At 43.2% G+C, this 13289-nt stretch overlaps 1 protein-coding gene across 1 annotated transcript in view; it reads right to left on the bottom strand.

The window, feature by feature from the left end:
* The window catches only part of LOC306915138 (guanine nucleotide-binding protein G(s) subunit alpha), a 48119-nt gene that overhangs the window by 12848 nt on the left and 21982 nt on the right, over window positions 1-13289 (bottom strand). Inside the window, exon 5 of the mRNA XM_079492387.1 lies at window positions 10710-10807. Within this exon, the coding sequence (XP_079348513.1) occupies window positions 10710-10807 (98 nt within the window). The remainder of the gene's footprint in view (window positions 1-10709; window positions 10808-13289) is intronic.

The following is a 13289-nucleotide window of genomic DNA, read 5'->3' as shown; positions in this document are numbered from 1 at the left end:
TGCAGAGATAAAAGAAAAAGGATGGTAAGTACTGGACATACAGTAAACAGTCCTTACAAACTCCATTCTTTCTTACACATATTCACTGCTATGCAAGGTTCATTAACGGTCATAAAAATGAATGCAATTAATTTGTGTGTAATTTTTAAGCAGTGCCCAAACATGTCTGACTCGATGAGCACGAACACCTGCAACTGCTAAGCAAGTGATTACCACACAAACAGGACCGGAGACTGAGCCACTTAAAAAGGCACACTGGTCGGCATGAGTTCATGGACACACGCCGGCCACTTCTAAACCACACGGGAAGGCACGTGCACACACGCGCCAAAATACACACAAACGGGAAGAAGCCAAAGCGCGCTCACATGGCAACACGGGGTGCACACAGCCACGCACACATGGGATAAAAAAGCTCCAATGCACATGCACAGACAACACACAGACACAGAGAGACTTATGGCGCGTTCGGAAATACCGCAGTGGAGCGCACTCGCCCATTAGTTTGCATTGCACAGTGCGCTATTTCCGAACGCACCCACAAGCAGCGTTTTGATCTTTAATTGGTAGTATTTGCAACACCTGTGTGACTTCAATTCCTATAATATTGTTTCTCTAGTTGATACTGTATATAGCTCAATGAAATACACTAATAAAAGGCACCGCTTAATTCACACGGGGAGTGATTTTATCACCATATCTACTCTAGTATTCTTCTTTTTAGTGCTGCAAGATTCTTGCTCAAATGTGAATCTCGATTTTCCTCCACAAGAATTGAGATCACGATTGTCATTATTTCCATGAAAATATTTGTCGTCTGTAGTCTGTAGTTACATTCAAAATGTGGCACCTGGAGCCAACTACTGTGGCTTTAAACAGACAACAAAGTGTTTGACTGAAGTCTCTCTCTTGTGAGATTGCATAGGTGTCTGAATCTAGATCTTGATCTTTTTTTTATTCATTGTGCAGCACAAATTCTTTTAGCAACTTACTATCTTCTATTCTAGTAGGTGAGGGAATCGAGGCAAAGCAGATGTAACCACGACACCATCTCAGACATAGTGCTTAAAAATTATGATCTCTACGGAGTAACTCCAGATACACTTTAAAATCCTGAGTGTAAATTAATCTAACCACTTAAGCCCTATTTAAAATAGTGAAAATAGCCTACACGCCTACCTACAAGCTCACAACCGGTCACATCTGTGTTGTTACACAGATTGGCCAATGGCCATCTTCGCTATTTGGTTACAATTGTACACTCTCTGAGTAACAAAATATTAACACTGAGGATTTTACTTTCTACAATGAAGGAGGGCTGCAATGACTGTGCTGTGCTTTTGGAGCATATTAGAAACAGAGAATTACAGATGGAATGGAGAGGTACGGACGTAATGAAAGATAGAGAGAGAGAGAGAGAGGTGTGTGTGTGTGTGTCACTATGTTCTCGTACATGCATCACTGCTGGCACACACGCCAACCTCACACACGTGCGCATATGTAAAGGTGGACTTATTTGTTATGGCAACAGACATGGCGTGTGCCAGAATGGCTACGCTAATGCATTGGAGATTATACCATGTTAGCTTGTTGCTTCCGCTAAACGTGAAATGTACTACATAGTACATACAACAGGTTTTAGCATTGTTGCGCACTATGCACGAAATGAATGCTGAACACAAACACACAAAGGTCAGTCACAGTGCTCATTTGCCCCCAAAGTCAGTGTAATCTTGAGAATGGAAATTATTACACGTAATTAGTATTCATTTATTTTGTTGTATTATGTATTCTAATGAGAAGAGAAGTTTGAGAAGGAAGAAGAGAGGCGGGACAAAAAAGAAGGAACGACGACACTAGGCAGAGGAGAGAGCAGGAAAGACAAAAGGCGTGTGTGTGTGTGTGTGTGTGTGTGTGTGTGCAGAAACAGGAACATGGATAAAAAACAGGAGTAGTGAGAGAGAGAAAGAGAGAGGGGGGGGTGATAGAGTACTGGTGTCTATCTGACATTACAGAGCAGATTTCAAAAATAGCTCCTCAGCACGGTTACCATGGAGATCCAACCATAGCTACTATTAATAGTCTGATCAGCTCCCAATCTACTGTGTAGTCTGCTGGACTAGAGCCAGAAAAAGGATAGAGAGAGAGAGAGAGAGAGAGAGAGGGGAGAAGAATGAAGAGATTCAGCAAGAAACTGAAAGTGAACGAAAGACATTGAGGCTGGGTTAAGAGGAGGGAGAGAAAGATAGAGAAGAGAAATGTCAGAAGGGGAAAAAGCAAGGGAGGGCTGATTGGGAGCGTGTGTGTGTGTGTGTGTGTGTGTGTGTGTGTGTTAAAGATAGATGGAGCGAACAAACTCCTGGATTGAACCAACTACTGTACATCACCTGGGGGGGGGGGGTTACTGTCTGCCTACGCTGTTCAAAATACAACACAAAGCACTAATTCGAAGCACATGAGAACAGTAGTTCAACGCTGCTCAAAAGCTGGAATATTTAGCAATGTACCTATTCTTAGACAGACATCACAGACATCAATCCTTCATCTGTCCCTCCGTCCTCAGAGGGGACATGTCATGTTTGGGGTTCCTGCAACAGTGCAAGTCACTGCTGGATCATGAAAACTTTGTTAACTCCAACTCTGGTGTTTTTGTCCCCGTTTTTCCACAATCGAAGATGACAGCGTTGATTGTTATCTCGGTTGTGTGGAGGATTCATGACTCATTAGGCAACAAAACCCTTTCAAAGTACAGACGCACATTCTGTAATTTGAAAAAAGAACAGAAAATCGCACGCAGGCTTCAGAATATGATATGCGTTTGGGAGATTTCAATATAATTTTTATTTTAATCGAGTCAAATGCTCCACAATATGCAAAGAGAGGAGAGAAAGCAATAGCTCAGAGATGAACCAGCAAAGAAGAGAAATACATTGGACAGAGAAAGGGGGACAGACGGAGGAAGTGAGAGAGTGCAAAAGACAGGTGGCAGTGTTGACACATACAGTACGTAGTCAGATGCTGTGGCATGTTGTCAGTGTACATACCGGTATAACCCATTTAGACCAGAGGACGATTCTAATGTCTTCTAAATCCTGACAGTTTTCAGAAAAAACTATGTTTCTATGTCAGTGATTCTCAAAGTTTTTCATGTCAAGGACCCCACAAAAAATGTAATTGGCCGCCGACCCCCCATCTGAAAATATGTTGTTTATTTAATTTGTTTAATTGAATTTTCTTCACTCCAAAACATTAAAAACTAGAAAAAGTGCCCTTCTGGGCACAGGTCTCCACCAGGAAGATAGGACTGTGTGAGATGTTTGGCTAAACGTTTAGGAGTAATATAAACATGTTTGCCTTTGATGGCAATTGGATGATTTGAGGCATTTTGTTCCAAAAATGTGTTTTGCAAAAATCAACCTGTTGGTGGTGCTATAACAGGCCAATGTGAAAAGGTGGGATATATTCCTCAGCCTAGTAAGAAAATGTGTGAAAGATTTCACGAAAATTGCATGCTGCGTTCATGATTTGAGGATTTTGTTCAAAACGGGGCAATCTTGCAAACTGTGAAAGCCAATTATAGCCAATTAGGATGGAATATGAAATATCGGACAGATCCGACTTGCGCACATGACCATAGAGATACTGTGTAACGATTTGTGAGATTTTTGGACAGAATCTGGAGAAGTAATATCAAAAAATGTGTTTTACAAAAGTCGGCCTCCTGGTGGCGCTATAAAAGGCAGATGCGGAAAGTGCAGGTCAAAGGTTTGTCCTTGGCCTCTAGGGAGTGTGCATGCAACGTTTCACGCAGATCGGTGCAGTTTTAGGTAAAACATGTGAAAAGCTGCCTCATGGTGGCGCTATAACAGGCCGTTCTGGAAAATGTGGGGCAGAGGTTCATCGTTGGCATCCAGGGAGTGTGTGTGCAAAGTTTGGAGATTTGCTGGTAACAGACGGACGGAAGGACGGACGGACACACGGACACACACACGGACGGAGTGCAAAACATACTCTCTCCACATGCCTTCGGCCTGGTGGAGACAATTAAAGAAACTGTTTTCTCGCAATCGCAAATTGGGTTAAATGTTTTTCGTACTTCTGGACCTATGAAGAGAATAGTTCCGCACACCTGGTTCAGTTTCAAGCAGGTGCGTTGGCGAAAAGTACTACTGGTCCTGCAAATTTAACATGTATGCCTAAAATTACAAAATACAGTATATCAACTGTTTTTTTCTTTTCTTTTTTTTTTTTACTTCAAAGTGGGGTCCCTGGTCCCAGGGTTCCTTGAGGTGGTTCCAATCCAAATGGACCCTTAAGGCTCATACATAGTCTGGATTTCCGTTGGTGGGGTGACCACCGAACTACAACATGACGTCACGAGCCGCGGTGAAGAGCAAACCCCCGCCAGAGCCCTTCTCTCTGTTTTTACTCACCACCGCTCAACGTTATTTCAGCTCCGGTGGTCAGCTCACCACCGGAGCGGTGGTCACCTCACCACCGAAAATCCAGACTATGAATAGGCCTTTACTATAACTCTCTTTTTCTTTGAAATGAAAAAGAACCACTGAATAAGACGTCATGTGAGCACATTTTCAGCAGTCTGTGTGTGTATCTGTGGTTCATGTTCATTTTCAGCAGTCTGTGTGTGTATCTGTGGTTCATGTTCATTTTCAGCAGTCTGTGTGTGTATCTGTGGTTCATGTATCAGTCTGTGTGTGTGTATCTGTGGTTCATGTATCTGTGTGTGTATCTGTGGTTCATGTATCTCGAGAACATACGAGTGCATCCACTATCGCAATTACTGAATTGCAGAATGGCTCAAATTACAGCTGTTTAACACACTGTGTCCATTGGCCTGGGCCATGGCTCAGTGGTCCAGGCACCTTGGCTTGTAATCCAGTCTGGCAGTGTGCCGCGGGTTCGACTCCCGATCCCGACAGCCTTTACTGCATATCTTCCCCCCCATCTCTCTCCCCATTACCTGTCAGCCTACTGTCTTGTCCCTCCATAAAAAAAATATATAAAATAAAAGGCGAAAGCCACAAAGTGTCCATTAAGTGGTTCTTCAATCCTATCAATCGGTTTTATATGGTCGCGTTCAGAAATATCGCACCGGAGCGCTCTCGTTTGCATTGCACAGTGCGCTATTTCCAAACGCCCAGTTGTGAAAGTCAAACAACTTCCATTGTGGCCATCTCTGAAATAGTCTTGACCAAATAGGTATTAGTTTCTGAGGAAATCTGCCCTGTTGATTTCTTGCCTTAAATGCTTTCGGAAGTTCATTTTATGAAAAAGTAAAGGCTCTGGTGTGAGAAAGTACATTTGTAAGCGTGCTTTCCTCTGTCTTTGGTTGTGTGTTGCTTGAGTGTCTAGTTGCAGTGTCGTTATCTTAGCTTAATCCATTGAGACCTGGAACGCATCCATGTCACGTTAGCGTTTTGGTGTTTTAAACATTATGTTATAATTTAGTTATTGAAAAATAGCAGATCTACAAGCTCATAGCGCGCCACCGAGTGGCGCGCTATGAACTTGTAGGTCTGCTATTTTTTTTAAATCGTTAAAATGTGCCTCAAATCTTTCCGAAAATTGTCATGATTTAGAAAACTATTTTTTTAAATTTCGACGTCAGGCCTGAATGGGTTAACCACAGAACTGCTTGTTCCTCCAATGCGTTCCCAGAACTCAGGTTAGTGCTACCTTTTGGGCAGAGCTGAAATTAGGTTAGGAACTCAGGTTAGTGCTACCTTTTGGGCAGAGCTGAAATTAGGTTAGGAACTCAGGTTAGTGCTACCTTTTGGGCAGAGCTGAAATTAGGTTAGGAACTCAGGTTAGTGCTACCTTTTGGGCAGAGCTGAAATTAGGTTAGGAACTCAGGTTAGTGCTACCTTTTGGGCAGAGCTGAAATTAGGTTCTGAAACCGAGCCACAGCCTATGGAAACAAATCTAGAATCCATGAATGTGTCACATGGCACAGCACATGCACCAGAGGTGGAATGCATGGCTGAATATATGATCTACATAACTTATAGAATTCTTACCATTTTAACCATATGGTTAATAATAAACCAGTTAATCTCACCATCCCTGGCCTAATGTATCATATATTTCAACGAAGCCGACTGACTGATGCTGTCAATAACTTCTAAGAAAGTTACTATAAAAGTAATACTACCATAAAACTGGCTAGCACTTACTAATAACCTTTTTTTAAATTACTATTATAGCCACACCCATAAGTATTTGTCATATAGTGCATTATGTTACAGACTACCGTAGGCATTTGGGTGACACTCCTATCAACAGTGAGTGAGTCACAATAACTGCGCAGCAGCAGGTAGGGGTCCAGTATCTTGCTAAAAGGACACTTCAACAGGACATTCAACTGTTGAGTAGCTTTGAAGTTGTGACCTTCAAGTAATGGTACAGTACTGCAGTGCCTCCAAGTGCTCAGACACCCTGCAACTACAAGACTACCAGGCGGCTTGTCTTAAGCCACGATGCTAGGCAGCAAAAAGAGAAGCTGTCTCAGGCCAAGTGTCCACTTGAGATTTGTCATTTAAAAAACAAAACAAATAAAAACCTGCCAACCTATTGTCAAGTTCAGACATTAGCATTAACACTTAGACCGCTATCATTTATTGAAAAATTAGGATCTAATTCACGCCAGCATTTTTTAAATTTGAGCTCTTATTTTGAAAATCCGCCATTTCCGGTCCACAACCGATAGTCCTACGTTAGGAGTTTTCACACAGCTGGATGGGCCTTGTTTACAAAGTGAATCCAGGCCGGAGCTCCGGAGAGCTCTAGATTGTCAGCTCTGTGCCGTCAAAGAAACGCTGTTTTGACCAAAAATGCCATCTGGGACAAGGAATAGGAGTTACAGGCGATTGAAAGAAATGGATAGAATGGATGCTTATGGCGACGACGATCTAAGATGGGCGATCCAGTTCTGTGCTAACAACACAGCTAGCTAACCGGCTAACGTGAGTAGCATTTTGGCTCGAGCAATCGAACGCGCTATAAAAGCTCAATTGCCGGAGGCCGTCGGCAATGGCGATAAGCGTCACTATCAAAATTAGGCTTCAATTGACTTTAATCGTCGGCAATGGCGCGGAGGGTGTTAAGTTGCTCCATTTTAGCTTACTTCTATATTTTCTTCTTTTTTGACAGGTCTCTGGTGGACACGTGGCCTCAGGTAAGTTTCCATAAACAATAAGTGGTCATTTGACTAGTTTCTCTAGTTTCTCTAGTTTCCCTTCCATGATTTGGAGGTACAAGAACGAACTGAACAAACTAAGGGGTCAGAGGATACGAGTGGAGTGGAGTGGGAGCAGAGCAGGACTATTTTGAATTGAGCGTGGACTGGAGCGGTTTTTAAAATGAGTCAGAGCTGAGCACAACAGGTCTGAACAATAGTTGATCTACAAGCTCACAAATTGTGGAAATGTGTATAAAATAAATGGCTAATCATTTCAATTATATTACAAATCTATATAATAAAGATAATTCAATGAATGTAAAACCTAATCGATAGAAAAATCACTAAGAAAACAACTGATAGTTGCAGTCCTAGCTCACACATATCCGCTGGCCTGGGATAAAATCCAAATAAGTTTCTTCAGCCTGCTGTGCTTCCCTTTCATCATCAGTCTCACACTAAGCTTTTTAAACCAGTTGCTCAACTAGTGGTATGGGATTTTAAAGTTCGCCACCCACAAGGTATGCTCTGACAGGGTTGTCAATGAATCAAGGAAGGTGGGAGAGAGAGAGAGGGGGGGTCTAATCATGGGGCCAAGTAAATAAAATGAAATAATAGAAAGGTGTTGGATGAACGCTGAGGGGACAGTCAAATGCCACAGCCAGGCATCTTCTGGGACGTAACACATAATAGTGCCGTACGTAAAAAAGTGATGAATTAAGGTTGTTCTCAACATAGGCAACCACAGTATATTAACTAAAAGCACCCGTTGTGTAGAATTCCTCTAGTTAAAAGCCATCTATATCTAGAAATTCACCAAGTCGCTGTGTGTGTGTGTGTGTGTGTGTGTGTGTGTACTGTGTGTGTGTGTGTGTGTGTGTGTGTGTGTGTGTGTGTGTGTACGTCTGTAATCCACGTAACTCGTGAACCGTTCGTCCCACCAACTTCAAATTCGACACACGCGTTCCACACCCCCACAGGGAGTGCAGTGCCCGGTGTCGTCGGACCCACGGTTGCCCAAGCCTTGTGCTTGGGAGTAATAATTGTCACCTGATCCGAGATTACAGGAAGGGTATAAACCAGGGATCAGAATGTCAGAGATGCAGGTGCACGGCTGTTTAGTGATTTAAAAGCAAACAATTTTAAAGCTGCTATAAGCAATAATATGTCAAAATTGTATTTATTGGTATTCAGACAGCCAGCAATGAGTAAAACGCTCCCCCAAAAAATGTAGTCTCTGTGACACATCTAGGGGCCACAATCTGCATTCAAAGATGTTCCTAAAAGCTTTGTCATTGGTCGAAAAAACCCCGGTTGAAATGACTAACCAATCAGGAAGTAGACAGGGAAATCAACCAATGACAAAGCTTCTAGGAAAATCTTTGAATGCAGATTGTGGCCCCTAGATGTGTCATAGAGACAAAACACATTTTGGGAGCGTTTACCCATTGCTGGCTGTCTGAATACCAAAAAAATAAAAAGGTCATTCAAATTTTGACATATTGCTTATAGCAGCTTTAAGCACCCAAACAAACAAACTCTGGTGGCCACAGCCCACAACATGATGTATCCCTGTCAGTAATTTATGCTCGTCTCCGTAGAAGAGTCTTCTCGGCAAGATAGATTACACAGAAAACGAAGTGCTGCAACCTGCCAGACCAGGGGTCAGACACACACCCACGCGAGAGAACAATATACAGATTATGGAGAATTACATGAAAACAACGTAACCTGTGTGATGTGCAATACACACACACACACACACACACACACACACACACACACACACACACAACACACACACACACGCACACACACGTCTCACAAAGTGATAATGCATAATTAAAATAAACAGTGTTTGAAAGTGATGTCCAAAGTCAGTTTGTACAGCACCAGATTGCTTGTGTCCACGACTCATATGCGCATTCAGGGGTACAAGCATCTCAGAAAATAACACAGCCGCGAGTGTGCATGGGCGTACACCTGTGCAGTAGCAGGAGTGTGCATGGGCGTACACCTGTGCAGTAGTAGGAGTGTGCATGGGCGTACACCTGTGCAGTAGTAGGAGTGTGCATGGGCGTACACCTGTGCAGTAGCAGGAGTGTGCATGGGCGTACACCTGTGCAGTAGCAGGAGTGTGCATGGGCGTACACCTGTGCAGTAGCAGGAGTGTGCATGGGCGTACACCTGTGCAGTAGCAGGAGTGTGCATGGGCGTACACCTGTGCAGTAGTAGGAGTGTGCATGGGCGTACACCTGTGCAGTAGTAGGTACTTGTATGCATGCATACATCAATGGCCTCCCAGGCCCCATTGGATAGAGCATTTTGTTTGTCCATGCATGCGCAGTAGTGCGTCATTACAACATCGCAGTAGTGCGTCATTACAACATCACAACACAAATAGTACATTACGGACAAATATCACATCTCACAATGTTGCCGCGGGTATGCTGATTCCTCCGATATCATTATCTAAGCTCTGTCATGAAAAGATTTACAGTGATTTGGATGCTCAAACGTCGGAACATCGATTATTCAATACAATACCTGGTGTGACGTCACACTCTCAGGTTATGTCTCAAACGGGTTCAGTTAGTAGTAAATCACCCTACAGTGAATTGGATTTTGGGATTAGGCTACTGAATATTACCGTGTCACGTGTGATTGGACTTTGAGGCAGGCCAGCACAGATGCTTTCAATTATTAAGGTCTGATAAGAATGCAATATGCAACTTCACCAATATCAACTGGATAGCTTCTTAAGTTGGGTATAGTATAGTACCTTGAAAAATAGAGAATACAATGGATAACCTGTTTTAACATGTAGCTGTAATAATATTTAATTTGTACATTCATTTTGGCCTTTTACATTCATCAAGTGTGGGTGCATTAGCTCACACTGTTACAATGTTAAGTGTACCCACTAGCGGAATTGTAGTTGTAACTTCTAGTCAGTGAGGATAGTGAGCAAAGACAGGTTGTTCTCTAGGGAGATATAAGTTCTAGTCATTTGGCATTAGGACACCCTAGAAAATATGTGACTCCCTGGGGAATGGAGTTCACTGCCTAATGAGCTAGCCTTGGTCCCCAGCCTTACTCATCTGTGAAGACAAAAGCCTGGTCACGACCTAAGGCAGAGAGTGTCTAGCGGGAAGGTTAGGTTTAGGTGTGCTGCTCCGTGGGAGGTTAGGGTTAGGGTGAGGGTTTGAGATAGGTTGTAGTTGTAGGACTAATGACTGGTCTAACCAATGACTAGTCTAAACCAAAAACTGTCTAAACTAAGTACTGCACCCGGGAAGCGGGGCTTCCAGCATTTGAACTTCTCCTGGAAGATGTCATTTTTCCCCTTCCGCCAAATTCCAGCACTTCCGTTTAGAGTTTAGACAATCAACAACGTAAGGTCTTGCCCAGCGTGCTAATGAGCTAGATCTGTCCACCTGACTAAAAAGGAAGGAACTTCCACAAGACGTCTTGCGGGTGTAGATGTCATGCAGCTATGAGGGTTACTTACTACTGCGCACAGTCGATGAGCTGGTACTCATTGGACCTCTCATAGCAAGCCTTGACCCCCTCATCCTGCCACAGTGTCTTCGCATGGTCATAGAACTCCTGGGAAGGAGGGACGGAGAGAGGTAGTGAGATGAGTGAAAGAGAGGTACATAGGGAAGAAAGCATGGGTGTGGGTAAGCTAGCAATAGAGGCATACAGAGAGAGAGAGGTGGCCGAGAAGGTGTATAACATTTAGGTATAAATATTTGTGACTGCTGCTTACTTCAATGACAGTGACTTACAGTACATTAGCCACATCAAAGGAGTAAAAAGAAAAAGCAGGGAATGTGTATGTGTGAATGTGTATGTGTGAGGCTGTGAGCTATACCAGTGCAGTGCATGCCTGCAAAATATTTTTGTGCACATATTAACACTTATGTCCAGGGCGTGTCCACGTCTTCATAATTACACCCGTAGGAGGCCCAGGACGTGTGGACACATCTTTAGGTCATTTTTTTTGACAGCAGGCCGTTTCTAGGCCAACGCCTTGCTCGTCGCCCCGGAGCTGTTTTTCCGCGCACGCAGCCATTCACTTCCTGGTTTACGGTCCTTCCATATTTACTCTGAATCTACGGCGCTGTCCGTGGTTTTGATCAGAACGGCGATGAATATTAACACTTCTAAAGAGAGATCAGACTTATTAGCGCAAGGTAGTAATGGAAGATTTCTCGTCCCGGTTTTGGGGTGAAATGGAAGGCGGGGCTTTTCAGAGGAAAATCTGCCTCATCTGCTTAGCACTCTAGTTCCTTTATTCTAACCGTTGACTATGCAGCACCGTCGAAGCCTTCAAGGTGCACAATACAAATAATAGTGTATACAGTATGCAGACATAATTTGTCATAGCAAATTCCCTTCTGATTATAAGAAAGCAGCATATGGAGTTTGTCTGTCGTCCGTAAAATGCGTCTGAGGGCCTAGTGGCCTACTAGTACTGCAGCTCTGTTGACACCACATGCAGTGTGCGTTGTGCCTGGTCGGGGCCTGTGTACATGTCTGAGAAGGTAAATAGTGGTGGAGGGAGACAGAGACGCATACCAGTAGGGCAGAGGAAACTCACTGGAACAGCTCACTTTAAACCAACTGAGCTGCACATCATTTGTACGCTTAACACCAAAATATGACTAATTTTGCTCATAATCGCATCTAGGGTGATTTATACAACAAGCGAGCAGATGGGGGATGATGAGTATGGCTCAGAATGGCTTAAAAGGTAATCCCTGGTGAATTTGCTGGTAGGTGTCATAAGAATTATTAATCATAATAATAATCAGTCCTGATATAATAAATTACTATATTCTACGGAGTCCGAGAGCGATACAGTCTATGAACAGTTCATAGTGTTGACTGTTTTTTGCTCTTCCCATTTCTGGTTCAAGTCAGTTGTCCTGTAACAATTCATGGATTACTGAAATAAAAAAAAGTGTGTAGTAGGCTATTGTCTCACCATGAGTGTCTATTACCTGTTTCAGTTAAGCAACAGGAACTTGTGGTAGTTAATGGCCATGCACAGGACCTAATCCAGGCTAAACGCAAGATACTTCCTGGTTTCAGAGTGGATATATCTATTTGCATTTCAGTGTTACACTCTCACCCGCTCTCTCATTCCCTCTCTGTACACTGATTTATGACATACAAAGTATGTAGAATATGAATGAGATACATAGCTTGGTCAACAAAAAAAGGAAACCACATAATTGTCAATAATGTTGACAATAATGTTACACATGATGATCTGACTGGAAGTGAGGACACACACACACACACACACACACACACACACACACACACACACACACACACACACACACACACACACACACACACACACACACACACACACACACACACACACACACACACACACACACACACACACACACACACACACACACACACACACACACACACACACACACACACACACACACACACACACACACACACACACACACACACACACACAGCTTCCTTTTCCTAGCAAAAAGGACAAAAAACCCAATTCTCCATCCTGCTGATTTACAACGGGGGCCTTTGCATTTGACAAACAAGTCGACCAAACAAACAAATGCAGCCAAATAAACCAGTAAATGGTTTCCCAACAACTAGGCATATGTGGAATGTTCTCGGGCAGCAGGGAGACTTGGCGTTGGTGAAAAGACACAGGTTTGATGCTCACCACAGATATGTGTCTTGAGCAAGACTGCTGGATGCTTTGCTCGCTGTACTGTAAAAAAGCTGCGGTGTCAGCAGCATGTCATGATGTATATAAATAAATGAATGAAGATGCTCATTGAGCTTATAGTGTAAAACACGATCACAGACAATGCATACATACGTGCTTGCCTCTATATCATCACATACCCTTGCATTATCTTCTGCTTGCCTAGCCCATTCAGGACGGGAACCCCTTTTGGTGTTTTAAAGCATTGTGTTATACTTTAGCTATTGAAAAATAGCAGATCTACAAGCTCATAGCACGGCGGCACCGACTGCCTGTATTCATTGATAGATGAACCGTAGTCTGACAGGAAATAGGGAGACA

This window comes from Electrona antarctica (genome assembly GCF_951216825.1).
Source record: "Electrona antarctica genome assembly, chromosome: 2".
In the NCBI taxonomy this organism is placed as follows: Eukaryota; Metazoa; Chordata; class Actinopteri; order Myctophiformes; family Myctophidae; genus Electrona; species Electrona antarctica.
Note: the sequence above shows the minus strand (reverse complement) of the source record. Positions and strands in the feature narration are given on the sequence as shown.